Source organism: Carassius gibelio, chromosome B5, assembly GCF_023724105.1.
Source record: "Carassius gibelio isolate Cgi1373 ecotype wild population from Czech Republic chromosome B5, carGib1.2-hapl.c, whole genome shotgun sequence".
NCBI classification, from domain to species: Eukaryota; Metazoa; Chordata; class Actinopteri; order Cypriniformes; family Cyprinidae; genus Carassius; species Carassius gibelio.
In genome coordinates, this window is record NC_068400.1 from 39,999,026 (window position 1) to 40,014,667 (window position 15,642).

At 39.0% G+C, this 15,642-nt stretch overlaps 2 protein-coding genes across 2 annotated transcripts in view; both read right to left on the bottom strand.

Annotated features, from left to right (window-relative positions):
- The window catches only part of LOC127957682 (coronin-1C-A), a 35,125-nt gene extending 23,251 nt beyond the window's left edge, over positions 1 to 11,874 (bottom strand). The window contains exon 1 of the mRNA XM_052556313.1: positions 11,707 to 11,874. The gene's annotated coding sequence lies outside the window, so the exon portion shown is untranslated. The remainder of the gene's footprint in view (positions 1 to 11,706) is intronic.
- On the bottom strand, positions 9,676 to 14,926 carry LOC127958204 (uncharacterized). Its single transcript, XM_052556990.1, has 2 exons — positions 12,470 to 14,926; positions 9,676 to 9,699 (listed from the first exon to the last, which is right to left on the bottom strand). Exons 1-2 carry the CDS (start codon positions 14,924 to 14,926, stop codon positions 9,676 to 9,678), a joined length of 2,481 nt encoding a protein of 826 aa, XP_052412950.1.
- Positions 14,927 to 15,642: the final 716 nt, after the last annotated feature.

The following is a 15,642-nucleotide window of genomic DNA, read 5'->3' on the forward strand; positions in this document are numbered from 1 at the left end:
TATCCTGCTGCTGGTATTTAGTCTCTAACCCACACTGACACACCAGAATGTCACACAACATCTCTTCCACAAAGGCATTCACACTTGCATCTGTGGTGCCAGAGGTTAGCATGGGGCCACAACCGTAGCGCTCTTGGCCGTCATGTTGCAGGCCAGGTGGAGAGATAAAGAGCGAGTGATAGCGAAAAGGAAGGAGAGAGGGGGCGTGGCACTTTGCGTAGATTTGAATCAGCAGATTCATGTAGTCAAACTGTGATCGGCTGTTTAAAGGTGGAGTCTCGCTGTCGTCAAAGTAGAGCAGAGGACTTACTGCCAAGTAACACATGGTGAAATCCAGCCTGTATTTACCAACACTCATGAATCGCCTAGCAACACCAGCAAAATACCACAGTAGGAAAAAAATGGTGGGAAAAAAAAAGGTAGAAGTAAACCAAGAAGTAAATTTGGCCTTTTAAGTACAAAACATAGCCGGCTGATGCTGAGACTCAACACAGAGCTCTCTGATATATTACTGAATCACACAGAGATTATTTTCAGCCAAAAAAGGCTACAGTACAAGCTCTATTTTAGCAGACAGGCCTATTTACAATCAATCAATCCAAACTAAAATAACCAAATAACCTGATTCCTTTAAATCATCTTTGAGGGTTTTGGTTTACTCAAGCGCACACCATAAAACTGAAGCATTGAAGGGAAAGTTCAGATTCACTTTTCAGAAATAGAAGATATTTTGAGAAATGTATCAGTGTTTTCTGTCTACACAATAGAAGACAATGGTCTCCAAAACCGGTTGGTTAACAACATTTTTTAAAATATCTTCTTTTTTGTGTGAAAAGTCAAAGAAAACAAATTACCACTCCTATACATCACTCTCACATCAAAGAGTAAACCACGTAAACAACGAATCTGTGCACATACGTTGTTAACGTATGTGATACTCTCAAAAATAGCGCCAGGATGATGCGGAGGAGATGAATTAATTAGGGATGCACCGAAATGAAAATTCTTGGCCGAAACCGAAAACCGAAAAAGAGAAAACCAAGGCCGAAAACCGAAACCGAAACACCGAAAAGAAATTATGCCAATTATTAGTACCATTGCATTTATTGCTATGACCGTGTACTAACTTTACTAAAATTAAGACATTGCAATTGCATAAATTAATATTAAAGTTTCAAAGATAATTACAATTACATAACTTATTAAAAAAAAAAAAAACATAAAAATACATAATTACAAATGATGCAAATATTTATTAAGCACATTGCAACAATGCACAGTATAAAATAAAATTCAAACTAAAAATTTATCCCACTCATGTGTATATTTAATAATAATGTACAGGCCTACTGGCCTGCAGAAAGGTTTTAAAATGAACAGTTCTCTCATAAAAACAAAGTGCATTTAGATGAAGTGCATTTGAAATTTTTCTCTGTAGGACTAGAAAGTGCATTACTTCTCCAGTTGGCAAGACTGTTATCACTTCTGGGGATGGGGACTTCAGACAGATAACCATCTAGCTGTTGAGCAGTTGAGCTTGTCATCTGCCTGACATTTGAGAAATATTTGAGAGAGTGTATTTAAATAGGGCCAGGGCATAAATAAACATTTTTATCAAATTAAAGCAGAAATCTAGCAGAAAATCTAGCATAAATATGGCTACAATCTGATATTATGTATGTGTGTGTGTGTGTATATATATATATATATATATATATATATATATATATATATATATATATATATATATATATATATATATATATATATATATATATATATATATATATATATATATATATATATATATAGTAGCCTAAAGAACAAAATAGCCAACGTATTATTATTATTTGAGGCACTTTCTTGCAGAATTTCACTTAACATATCAGACAACGATGGTGCATGCCACTCATCTGGTGCAGAGACCAGTCTTTTTTTCTGCGCTCTGATCTGTCTCCTGCGCTTGGCGCTTCTCCGTCTCCACGCGGGTTCTCCGCATCCAGCGCGGCCTGGATCATTTCTCGTGCGCGCTGCCTTATTTCCGCATCCAAGTAATGGTCTTTATAACGCGGATCAAGCACATTCGCGATGAAGTGCAGAGGATCCGACAAGATCTCAGTGAGACGTGTGCTAACAGACTCTATAAGACTGTACTTTTCTTTGTTTTCACTTCTTGGTCCGTCTTAATCTCTTTGTTAGGAGATGTTTTAGTGCTGCGAATAAAGGTATACGAAGAGAGAGAATGTTCTCACTGGTGTTAAGTGAATGTCGCGTGGAGCTCGTGGTCTTTGCTATGCAGGTGCACGTGCAGGTAGCGGTTTCTGTTTGCGTCATCACAACATTTCGGCCGTGTTGTTTCGGTGATAAAAGTCTATCGGCCGAAAACCGAAAAGGCCATTTTCGGCCGAAAATTTTCGGTGGCCGAAATTTCGGTGCATCCCTAGAATTAATGTTTTATTTGCAAACAAAAATTAGGAAATTCTCTCTTTTTGGGTGAACTATAATTTGATAGCCCCTAAAAAAAGAATTTAAATTGACTCTAAATGTGGAACTTGAGCAGTCTTGACTGTAACATTTGAATTTCAGTTCTAAGTCTATGAGAAAATGTGCAAAAAGTTCATACATGTACATGAAATGTGACCTAGATCAGGTGTGGTTCTAAGAAGCTTGGACCACCCCAAGACATAAGAGTTTTCGTAAACATCCAAATAACAAAAATTTGTTGTGGGCCAAAGCTAGCCACTGTGGTTAAACCAAGTAAAACGCCAAAAAAAAAAACTGTGGTTTTGCAATACCAATACACAGAGGGCAATTACACAAAAAAAAGAAGAAAAATTTAAAATGGCCAAGTAACCAGAGTTTTCCCATTTTTTGACCACTTGAGATGGACTGAACCCATGTTGCCTGGCGATTTTTGTGTGGGATGGGGGCAACCTTACAGTGTATGCTTTGCATTAGATGTATATTAACTCCAAATCTCCAACATGTGATCGGTTTCTCAAAGGCTGACAATGACTTCATCACTCAACAGCCCACATTCTGACAAGTACAAAAACGCAACATGCTGTATCACTCCAGCACACAATAGCAGTCTTGACACTTCCATGAGTCATAAGGCGGCAGCCTAGACCATCCAGCAGCCATTAAGACAGTTACATAACACCATAAAACATTCATTTATACAAATAGAGTCTCCTGTATAACTTTACCACATAATCTGGCCATAATTGCAGCTGAAAGGCTTGACATTGTTGTCAGCACATATGTCGAAGAGTCCTATTCAGCAAGACACTGACTGGAATAAAAATGTCCCCTAAAAAGGCAACAATGGGAGTCTCAGAGCATTGGAGAATGGGAAATGATAATTGTGCAAATTCACTGCCAAACACCACAATATCAATTCACAGTAGGATGATAAAGCAGCATTCTGAATTGAGGCTACATTTTCACAACAACAATGTAGTCACAAAAAAGGTTTTCTTGCGTTTTCAAAAAGTTTCACATATACACGACAACGTTTTCAAAATGATTTCCGTTTACACATTCACAAAAACTGCCAAAAACACTGCATGACGTATGCCAGGCCAGTAGTTGGCCCCGTCGCCTTGCTCGTAAACAGCACCTGAAGGGAAGTAACGATTTGCTCTTTGTGGGTGGGAGTCCTATCACTAAAATCACCACACCAACTGTTGCACTTTTCCTCATTCATTGCGATCGCAGCTTTAGCAAACGCTTGAGCAGCAACAACACTACCTTATACTCTGCCATTGTGGTTTATGTTTGTTCGCACTTGCTTTTAAAGGGATACTCCACCCCAAAATGAAAATGTTGTCATTAATAACTTACCCCCATGTCTTTCCAGACCTGTAAAAGCTTTGTATGTCTTCAGAACAGAATTTAAGATATTTTGGATGAAAACCGAGAGGCTTGTGAGTGACTGTCCCATTGACTGCCCTCTTGTCACTTTATAACGTTACGGTTGAACCACTGATGGCAGATGGACTATTCTGAAGGCGTCTTCCATACACTGTCAAGGTCCAGAAAAGTAAGTTACCTGGCAGTCAATGGAACTGATCAAGAAATGATTTGAGGTATAATTTGTGAAGAGGTGTGCGACTACCTTAAGCCAACAGACTTCTCTCATTGTTTCCTGACAGGTTAATGATCATTGCAAACCAACTTACTGCCAAATCGATCCAGACCATAAACTGATAGCAGTCTGAATACATACCAAGCAAGTGTAGGGGAATGCCATGCATCCAAAAATGCTTTTCTTTCATAATGTGCATCTGTGTTTGTCTCCATTAAGGGAATGAAAAATCTACACAGAGTAGCCGAGCAAGTCTTAGGGAATTTATTGCAAAGTTTTCACAAAATGCAAATAATAACTAATTAACAATTATGTAGAGTAAACGTTTCTGACTGCAGCTACTTTGCTTGCCCATGCTTGTGTTCTGGGTTTGACAGTTAAACCTGGGCACTAATGCATAAAATTCCAGACAATGTCTAGAAAGCTGCTGGACAGTTTTCCAAGGAATGTTGTAACGAGAACAATGAGGCAGGGCTTGCTCTCACATTCCTCACCCATTAAAAACTGCACAAATAATACCACAAAGAACCGAGGACGGAATTTACACGGTCGCACCAGCCGTGTTAGTAGACTGCCTACATGGACAAAAGTAGTTACAGATGCCATTTTAACATTTTCATAGTTTCACTTGAATGTCGCAATTCACTGTGACAATGCCTCCAATAATTACAACATTGAACATTGGACCCTTGGCTTATTAAGTGATGGAAGAAAGATCTACTTCATCTAAATCTTGAATTGGAAAAGTGCCGCAAACAAGTGATTCATAGATTCCTGACCGCAAAATCAATCCAGCTACTGTCTCCCTGTGAACAGATGTCAGAAAAAGAGCGGAGATGCTTGAATAAAGCTGATCGCGGTTATACTTGTACAACAGAAGTGGGAGCAACAAAAAAGAAATAGGAATTATTTGAGAGACATAAAAATGATCTTGATCAAACCTTCATTTAACCAACAAGGTGAAAAGGCTTTCTGTTGTGGCGACTCTCACTTCACATTGAGTTCTGGGCAATGAATCAGAGTGATACCGCCTCCACAAGCATCTGAGGCGATTCCTTCACTTCCTGAACCCAGCCGTGCACAAAGGAAGCCTTGTAACGCAGCAGTGGTATCACTGGTCTACCGGATTCATGGTAAAACAGAGAGAGAAGGCTTGGTAGGCCTCATCCAAGACTGATGGAAGAACATTTCATTTTTGTCAAAGAAAAGTATGATCTGGATCGGTATAGAAGGGCAACATCATTTAGAGGTTACAAGAGTGTAATGTGCCCAGGGCAGACATGCATCATTTTGAGGTGACAAGAGTTGATTCCTTCAGTAATGCACGTTTTATTATGGATGTGCAATATTCAACGCGTTTTAGACTGTTGAACAGAAACACCCACTCACTACAATGACAGAGCTTAGAAGATCCAGGATAATTTTTAATAGAACTCCGATTGGATTCGTCTGAATTTGTAAAAGATAGGGAGCGTGCTTTCGCATATAGACAGACAGAGACATTTTACACTTGACTCCATACATGGCTCGGTTTAAAAATTCCATTTACCAAATATTCTGAACACAAGCACTCCCTTCAACCCTGCCAGCCACAGTCTCATTTAACTATTCATATCTCATATATTTACTGGGCTCATTATGGCACCCTGATCCCTGATGTAGACCACTACAAGGATATGGGAATGTTGTTAAAGACACTCACTGCAGTCATATCCAACATGAAGGCCAAACCCAGAGAGAAGGTTAACTGAAGTGTTGGGCTGCACAACCCAGATCAGTCCTGATGTCATCACACCAGACGTTGATATGATGTTTCTAATACAAATAAATTCCTTCTCTGACTGAAGTCACTGGAATACATAGAGAGGATTTATCTGCAGGCCTGCACAGGGTCTGAACCCACTACAACAACTCTGCAGAGCCTTCCAGAAATGAAAAGCCCATCATTCACTAAACTTGACACATACCTCGTCCTTATGTGCCAATGAAATATTCTGTCTAACTTGATTATGCTTTCAAAAAAAAAAAAAAAAAAATCTTTATGGCAGTGGTTTCATTTTCAACTCATATCCCGACCACCAGATAGCAGTCTTCATCTCAGTGACATGAAATTCTAGAATTAGGGCACACCGCTAATGTTAGCGTTAATAAAGTTCAATGTTGAACTTATGAATGGCATAATTTGGACTTCTATAACGTCCCCCCTGGGACCTCGGTGCAGGGGCCACCTTGTTTCTGGCAATTGCCGCATCCCGTGTAAAAAGCCTTCACGCAGGGAATGGCGGGCAGTAAGGTTGGCTGCAGATTTGTCTCGTGTTGGGGGTGTTTTATGCAGTTGGGGCGTTGCGGTCTCAGGGATTCCACAAATTTTGTATTTTCCATGCATTTATAAACAAACTGAGAATGTTTAACATCTATATTTATTTTTTAAAGTTTGTTTTTTCTTCAGGTATCCTGCAACCACTTTATTTTTCACTGATTTTAAGCAGAGGTCATTTTTTGTTCAGATCAAAATGTTATGACATTGTATGTTACAATTGTAAACTTAAACTGTGAATCTCTAAAGCAGGGACTACATGGTCTTTTTTTTTTATTTGTATAAAATTTTACACATTTTATATACACAATACATATACATTTAACTAAGAATCCTGCAAGCACTTCCCCTTTACATACTGCACAAATAGTGGTTCAATAGCATTGAATGTTACAGGGACTGATTATTTCAAATGCAGATCATACTGTGTTATGGTTAAATAATTCGTTTTTATTAGACCTATTGATTTTTGGCTAAGGTTTGCATATGGTGGTGTGTTCTTAATGACAGCTTTCCTAAAATTATATCCCATTGCTAAAATAAGAGATATACCAATATACCGCCTTGCTTAGAGTATCGCAATGTATCGTAACATATCGTATTGTGATACGCATCATATCACCAGATTCTTGCCAATACACAACCATATTAAGCAGTAAAACTGTTTTCAGCATTGATCATTTTTGAGTAGGGGTGCACGATATATATCGGCTGATGATTAATGCACATCTCGCAAATAAAGCCGGTTCTCTAATCAACGGTAAATTCCATCAGGTGCATGATTTCACATAGAGCAGCTTTTACTACACGGAGCAGTTGTTAACGGACTAGCTGCGCAAATCCATGTTTTTTTATGTTTTTATTTAATAATATTATACAAAAATATTGTTTTACTGTACTTTTGATCAAATAAATGCAGCCTTGGTAAATTGAACCAAACATTCCCACTTATTAAGCCATAATTTATACAAATCATGACCTTATTCTCCTTTCTGAAGATTAGCTCTTTTCATAAAACCTTTAACTGTGAGTGTGACAATTTGACTGTGGCTTTCACTTAAACTGAAGTTTATTAGCTTGTGCTGAACCATGTTAAGTGAACATATGTAATACTGCTTCTTTCCTCGTCTGACAGGGTGTGGTTCCTCGCACGGTGCAACCGGTGACAGCAAGTTTCTGTTCCCTCAGGCAATTCCGTAAGAGTTCATTTATTTGTCCTCGAATCAGAGAATAGCTTGGGTAGCAATGCCTGTAATATAAATCCCACACCTTTCTGACAACTCCTTTAAATCTTAGTTTTTCCATATTCGCATTAGCCGATCAGCGGTTTAGATAAGCAAATGGGAGCCAATTCATCAGCCATGCAAACAGGCAATAAGAATGAATGAGGGCAGGGAGTTTCACGCTTTAAATTAGGATATGGAAGCACAAATAAAATATAATAAAAGTGGACTTACAGTAAGATAACAGCACGAGTCATGCAGGGCACTTTTATAACACTTTGGATGCTTTTTGAAACTTAAAAGTTTCAGTGTCCATTGACTGTAATTGAAACGTTCATCCGAAATTTGTGCACAGAGGCAGTCAACAGGTTTTGGATGACATGTGAATGAATAAATGAAAGTATTCGAACAGCCTGGCAAGCCACGGGCCACTCTGAATGCAATACAGCAGGAGATGACACCACCTAAATCCTCTTCCTGTTCCAGTGCCAAAGAGGGCAACTGTGATGAATTCCAGCTAGGATTTAGCTGCCTTTCATAGCAGTGAGATAAGATGTAAGTGTTGGGTACCAGCAACTGTTTGGTTACCCACATTCTTCAAAATAAAATGTAGGCCTATGTTCAACAGAAGAAGCAAGCTCATTCAGGTTTAAAAGCAACTTGAGAGCAAGTAAATTCGTAATTTTTAGGGGAACTATCCCTTTAATGTCACTAAAACAACAAAACAAAAACGTTAATACAGTTGCTTTAATAAAAATCAATGTATAATTGATGTATTTAGTGTTTTATTTGGATATTTGTTAATTCAGTTCCTTGAATGCTACTTCTAATACACTTACTGTACCTGAAAAATAAAGCACTGTTTGTTTTATTTGTATATTATGTGTCTATTTGTAATGTATATCTTTGTTCTTTTTTTTTTAATAAAATAATGCCAAAGATTTTTTTTTATCTTTGTCCACTTTGGCCTTAATGTCTGCCACTCTTTTTTATTCTATATTTTGTTACCTTCTAATGCTTTTTTTTTTTTTAAATCGGGAAATTATTTTTGCTTTACTGCACTGTCAACTTGCAAAATAGTAAAACCAACATGGCAAAGAATCATAAAATCGTGATACATTTTTGCTATACTGCCAATTCCTACTTTTCAAGGAGTGTAACATTTTTAATCCATGTTTTCATTTAAACTGTAAAAATCTGTTGTGCAGCACTTTGCCAAAAATAAACTGAATTAAATTGAATTTTGATTACATTCAAATATTAACTTCTGTGCATTCATGGGATAAGCATCTAAACAAACTCACTTTACAACAAATAAAGTGTCATGAAATGTAGCATTCAGAACGGAGCTCAAAATCTGGATCTGCTGTTTAGCTAGTGAAGATCCATAGTCACGGAATCAAAGTGTCTAGTTGACACTTCACCTTTCAGTGTGTTTTTACAGCTTGTAAATGAGACATTTGACTATTCAGATAAATGCTATGCAGGTAAACAATTAACTAAAGCAAATCAAACTTCAACTGATGCTTCTAACGTGTTCATTCCTGTAAAACTGCTTTTAATCAATGTCACAAAGGGAAAATCTTTCCAAAATGAGCAACAAGAGAGTTTCAGCAAAGACAATGTTGTATGACAGCAGCAGGTCTTAAGAGATTGCATAAGTCTGCATACCTGCTGATGGGGAGCTATCCATCATAACCCTCAGTGAGGAATGCAGCCTAAAGGATGGGTGTCTTACACAAGAACGTTATCTGGTAAATGTGCAATGCAACCTGAAACTGTCATGTCTTAAGAGGAAACAAAACTTCCTGAAAACTCTCAACAGATTCTCCCTCCCTGCCTATATATGTCCAGTTCTCTCTCTCTCGAAACTGCATCCTCTCCAGGCTTGCGGCAACTTCCTGCATCCCCTGACTAATTTTACCCAGCATCCTGACCCATTTCCCAAGGAGCACAAGGAAACATGCACAGATGAGCCGAAGCAATGACGTCCACATGCAAAAACAGGCTGATGCGTTCTGACGGCCAGCCCAAACATTACCATGTCAAGATTTCAGCGTGGCCTCCAGCTAGATCATGCACCAGCAATGACAAAACAAGAACAAAGGTCGACCTCCTGAAAAAAGAAATAAAAAGGGCTAAAACTGAACCATAATGCACTTTAATTCATATACAATGAGTTATTTCACCCATCTGTTTCTATATATTAAAAAAAAAAATCTGATGATGAATGAAATCCATGAAATGGAATTGTAAACGCCAAAAGTTAAAACAGACAGTCTGCAATACTGCAAACAGAAAGCAGTCAATGCAGTCATATCTGGCATTTCTTTGATTCCTAAACAAACTTTTTTTATGCCTCACAATACGTCACAGCATTTGAGGTTTCATTATTTTTAGATTCTTTCCTGCTGCCTGGCAAGTTAGTGAGTCAACTGAAACAAGCCAGACAATATTACAGTGTGGTCGACACATGGGTAACCACAGAAAGCCCTGCACGCTACATGATATTCACTAAAACACTAACCGGGTGTAGCAGCCCAAACACTTGTTCTCCTCCTCTGAGATACCTGAAGCTTAATGCAAGAAGTGAACATACAAGTAAACCTCCAAGACAGTATACTAACGCTTTTAGGGTGGATCTGAAGCAGTCAGAGGAGCAATTAAATCTAAAATGTCTTATAGTGTATTACAGGGATAGACAGTAACCTGAAGTTTAGAGTCACACTGAATGGAACAATGACAACCATGCAACTTTTGTTCTTCCAGCTGAAATGACAGAAACATTGTCTTTTTTTGCATCATGAAAAAAAAAACTGAAGTGCTTCTAAAAAAAAGGGAAGGTTTAAGACAGAAACCACATTGCACTGAAGCAAGTTTCTGTTCACATTTATCTTTTTTTTTCATTTCAACTGATACATTTACAGATGTCCCTGCATTTAATCTCAACCTCAGATCTGTTTTTACATTAAATGTATAATTGATAGCAAGTCTTTCAATTGTATGACAAGAACAATCACAGGTTGTCAACATGACAGAGCTCATAAAGGGGCGAGCCGCTCTATATAGAACAAAACACCTTTTTCTTCTCTAAAGACTTTATCTCAAGTATATCATCACTTTAACATAATTTCTCAAAAGTGCTAATCGTATCATAATATTTAATACTTTAACTTGCACAAAGGCATCACACTACATTTAGTTTCAAAGATGATTTTTAATGAATCCACCCTCTTGGATCTAACAAGATAATCCACACCTACAGGAAGTTCAGCCAACTTGTTCATACACGTTTTGGCCACTAATCTCTAGACATTTTTCCCTGCATGTGTATTGATTTATTAAACCAATTTGATTATTCTGAATATTTTCTGAAGATCATTTGTTCCAAGGCTTGACCCTTCGATCTCATCCTGATATAAACTTTTTACATTTTTGCTCTGAACAGTGAACAGAGGACAAACCCGACCAGACTGACAGTTCTAACAACTGACATCAGCAAAGCAATATAAAAACTGCCAAAAAATTAAGATAAATCACACTGACTTCGGTTGCATATTAAAATGGATAAACTTTAGCTTTTATTTGTTTAAGGGATCACCTCTCGCTCTCTGTACTTCTAATGTGACAGCAAACAAAGATTCCAAGATTCGAACGTTCCTATTTCAAATGAAAGATTCGAACATTCTAAACTAGCAATTTGAAACAAAACAAAAAAAAACGAACGTTTCGTATGATCATTACTATTAGGATTAGTTTTAATTCAAAAATTCAAACAGACCCAGCTGCAGCAACTTTCGCTGACCACACTGTTTAAACACAAAATCAGGAGGGCTACCTAATCCTTTCATACAAATTACAGCAATACATGTTCCACCCTAAAAGCATGTAAATTCAGATATGAAATTTATTAAATCAATCCCGCGTTTTGAGCACTGCAGATCAGCCCATCTGGCCTGATCCACGCTGCCATGATCCCTTCGCATGGACAGATTCTGAAACTTACGCACAGCAACGCTATCTTCGCCTCGTGATACAAACATTACGTGACAGAATGAGTATGCGCCTGTTCTTACCTTCTCAGCTGTCGTAGGAAAAATATATCCAGGCACGACTTCAATTCTGTACTAAAGACAGCTTTAGTTTCCCAGCAGCAGTCACTGATCGCGCGAATGTTCCCTGTGCTTCTGCTACTGCCTCACTCAAATTGTCCGAGACTCGCCGGAAGCCACGCCTTGTTTCGTTGTCTCCGCCCCAAGAAGAACGCAATTAGACAAAAGATGAATGAGTAGCGTCAAAGGCCGCCAATCACAAAACAAATTAATCGTAGCCCCGCCCTCTCGGAGCGTAAACAGGTTTGAAGTTCGATTTGGACGACGTGACTCTACTCACTTGTAAAACCAGTTTGGGGACGTCATTCATACAGTGAAGTCAGTAAACGTTAAATTACACCGGTTAGTAAGCTTATAGTATCATGGTCAGAGAACAATGAGGTATAGGTATAAACACGAATTTTGGGTATCTGTTTGCTTGTTTGAACTCAACCTATATGTTGAGGGTGATCTCCACAAGATGGCACCATAATGCAATAAATAAATACATTTGGTCAATAATAAACAATATTCTATATAATTAAACAATGTTTAAACAATTTGTCGGACAATATGTCATTAATAATTAGCTATTTTAATGGCTTTGCAATGCAAATATGATTTTGTTTCTTTTTTAAAAGAATGTAAAAATACAATAACATGGTAGTTGTAAGCATTCCAGTTTGGTCTGGTTTAATAGCAAAACAATGCAACACCAGGGGCTTCTGCTCCATCCCAAGGAAGTTACATGAATTGCATCCTTCTCAGAAATGTTCCTACCTTTTCTTACTGAAGGTTTTCTCTCTAGTGCTTTGTCAGGTGATTTCTTCGGTGAATCAAATGCTGCTTTCATCTGTGACACTTTCACAGACTGTGTTGGATCTAAGGTCAGATCGACCCGGGCCTCAGCGGGCTTGGACCACTCCTTCATCTTCTTCTGCAACTCAATAGTTTCCTTTATCATATCAGAAACATGTCTTTTCTGTGCACCCTGTGGTGCTTCCATGATGGTGGTTGGGCTGCTTTCTGTTGCATGCTTTCGGTCAAGCTGGCTTGAAGTTTTCTCCTCTAACATATAACAATTTGAATTTGTCGACAGCTTGTTCTGCTCTTGTTTCTCGTTAGCTTGCATACTTATAAGGTTGCACACGGAGGCAGAATGTTGCAAATCTTTTGCAGCAGATGTGTTGTCTGTTAATGCAGCTCCGGCAGCACAACTATCCCGGACCTGACCGGATACATCTGCATTTGTTAAAACCTTCAAAAAAAATGTTTCTTGAAGCTGAGAAGAAGCAGAAAGAGTGACTTCTGTTTTCTTGTCCACACTTGGCCTATCATCTATGCGACCTGAAGTTGTCTCAGGACCAGCAATGAGCTCAGAGATGGAACCAGTTGCAGATGTTTCCTTACACAAGCTGATCGTAGACTTGCCGACCTTGTCTTTCTCTGATGACGTCATGTCGGCCGAGTTAGCGTTTCCCACAATCCTCTGTTGCTCTTCTACATCAATCAGTGCACTTACAGAAGAGGAACATTCTGGATCCATCTCATATGCGGTATCCTTCACTGTCTCTGGAAGGGGTTTTATCACTTCTTCAGCCAGAAACCATTCCAGACTTTTCTCTGTGTGTACTTTGGCCTTTGCTGAAAGAGGGAAATCCTCCTTTTCTTTTTCTTGCATAACTTGAACACCAGATTTACAAGGGGGGTTCGAATCTGTAATGTCTTCAGAGAATGCAATACATTTCTCATCTTCATATCTTTGTAGCCATGGTTTGTTTTCACCCCGCGTTCCTACAATGGCAATATTAGATGTCACAAAACAACCCTCTTCTGTTTCTGTTCCACGCAGAGAATGATCTTTTATCTTGGTTTTCTTTGCATAGGAATGATAGGGACCCTTTGAAGCAGATTCCAGATATCCTTTTTCTTCGCTCTCTCTCATGCCATCTTTATTTTTGTGACCTCCAGCGGGTGATCTCCCAAGTGAATGTTCCTTGGTCCAAGGGCTCTCCGAGTCTGACACATTAAATTGCCTTTCTTTCTGAAACTCGTCCTGTGTGAATTCGCCTGCAGATATTTGTCGATAGCTCTTCTTGGATGCCACTTCTAAGGCACTGAGGTCCTCTGGGCTCAGACTCACAGCTTTGCATGGTAAATCCGCACCTGCCAGAGCTGAACTAGTAAATCTGGTCTTTATGACATCTTCTGTTGGCTGACGGCCCGTAACGTTTTCTCTGGCTCTATCCTTCATCGACTGCCCCTGGGTTTCTGCATTCATCAGGGACGAGCGATCAGCGCTGAAGGTTTCTGGTTCTCTGGCTCCGCAGACACCCTTCACGGACCACCCTTGGGTTTCGGCGTTCTTCTCTGGCAGCTCCCTCTGTATTTCTTCATTGCTTGCCTCAGTGATGTCCTTTGATGTTTCTGCTTGTGAGTTCATCACGAGGTTTGATGTTGTGGGCTTGTTAATCGTCCTCTTGTTCTGCGATTCAGTCATGCTGGTCTTCAACTTGATGTCTTCTGTAATGACTAACGCTTGGTCTTGAACTGTGAAGTGAACATTTGTGTTGGCGTCCCCACCACGTGGCTTTGAAACGTCCTTCCCTTCCAGAATCTCCAAGGTAGGCCCTGTAATTTCACAGGTAGCTTCAAAATCGTGTTTTCCGTCCTCCTCCTGGCTCTTCAGCTTGTCATCATCTCGACAATCAGACTCCATTTTGTTCTTTACATGTGATGCGCACTTCTTACTCTTGTTTTCTCTTCTATATCCGTTTTCAGCTTTGTCTTTAGCAGGAAGGTCACACCTAAAGTTCTCCTGACGGTCTTCTAGTGTACTCTTCAAGTCTTTTCTCTCGTGGTCTGGTTCACTGTCAGACTGTGAAGCCAGCGGTCCAGCCCTGCCTTCCTCATTACTCTTTCTTCCTCCCTCTTTCTCGCCATCTCCTCCCTCCGTGGGAGCGCACACCTTATCATGAGAATCCAAAGCGTGCACTGGTGTAGGTGATGGTGACTCCCTGCCTGGGCCTCCATCCAACCCTCCACCGGCTGTGTTCTCCTCATCTGTCCCGACTCCATGAGTTTCAATGGTTAGATTTCCTTCCTCTTTGGCTCCCCCAGGGTCTGGGCTTGGTCCCTTTTCCTCTGGTCCTTCAGAGCTGTTGTCCTGCCCTGGCTCCCCCTCCTTGCCCTGGTTTTGTCCCATTCTGTGGAAAAAAGTGAGCGAGATGTTATTGGCAGTGTGTTGTTGCAGAGCACAGGATGTTAATGATGGCATGACTCTGGCATGCAGCTTGTGCCAGTGTTTATCTGAAGTTCTTCCACACTTTCACTCCTCTGTACACAGTGTGATGCTCACTAACTGTCTTTTTCGCCTACTGTATCTGTCTCTGCTTGTTATTCCGGATGAGCCCAGTCTTATAATCACAGTCAGATCGGACTTGTTCTGTTTGCTTTACCTGATCTTTTGCTCTTGTCGTCTTACTTTATGGAAAGTCTCTTAGTTTCTGGACTGAACTACTAAAAAGCTCAAAGTGCGGGTTGACAGGGTTATTAGAGTTAAATAAAACTAAAAAAGAAAACTCAGAACATTTCTATTACTTGAAATAAAATAAACGTTAACTGAAGTAAAATATTATTTTTTTAAACTTAGTTATTTTAGCTAGTTGCCAAAGAAACGTTTCATCATTTTCATTTAGTTTAACTTGATGTACTAAAATATAAAATTAAAACTGAAACAAACATTCAAATTAAAAATAACGCCACAACAAACTAATTAAACAAAGCCACTAAAACTAAATTTAAATCTTTAACTTATATACGGTAAAACTTTTATTATTATTAAAAAAAAAATTTTTTTTTATTTTAAAATAAAATAAAACTATAATAGTATCTCATTAATACTTAAATAACACTGGTGGA

Bases quoted from the DNA above. Each gene is read 5' to 3' on its own strand.
- LOC127958204 (XM_052556990.1), bottom strand. From the start codon at position 14,926: ATGGGACAAAACCAGGGCAAGGAGGGGGAGCCAGGGCAGGACAACAGC. The intron at 9,700-12,469 runs GTAACTTCCTTG...TGCATGATCTAG, and splicing joins CTGAGAAGGATGCAATTCAT to CTGGAGGCCACGCTGAAATC.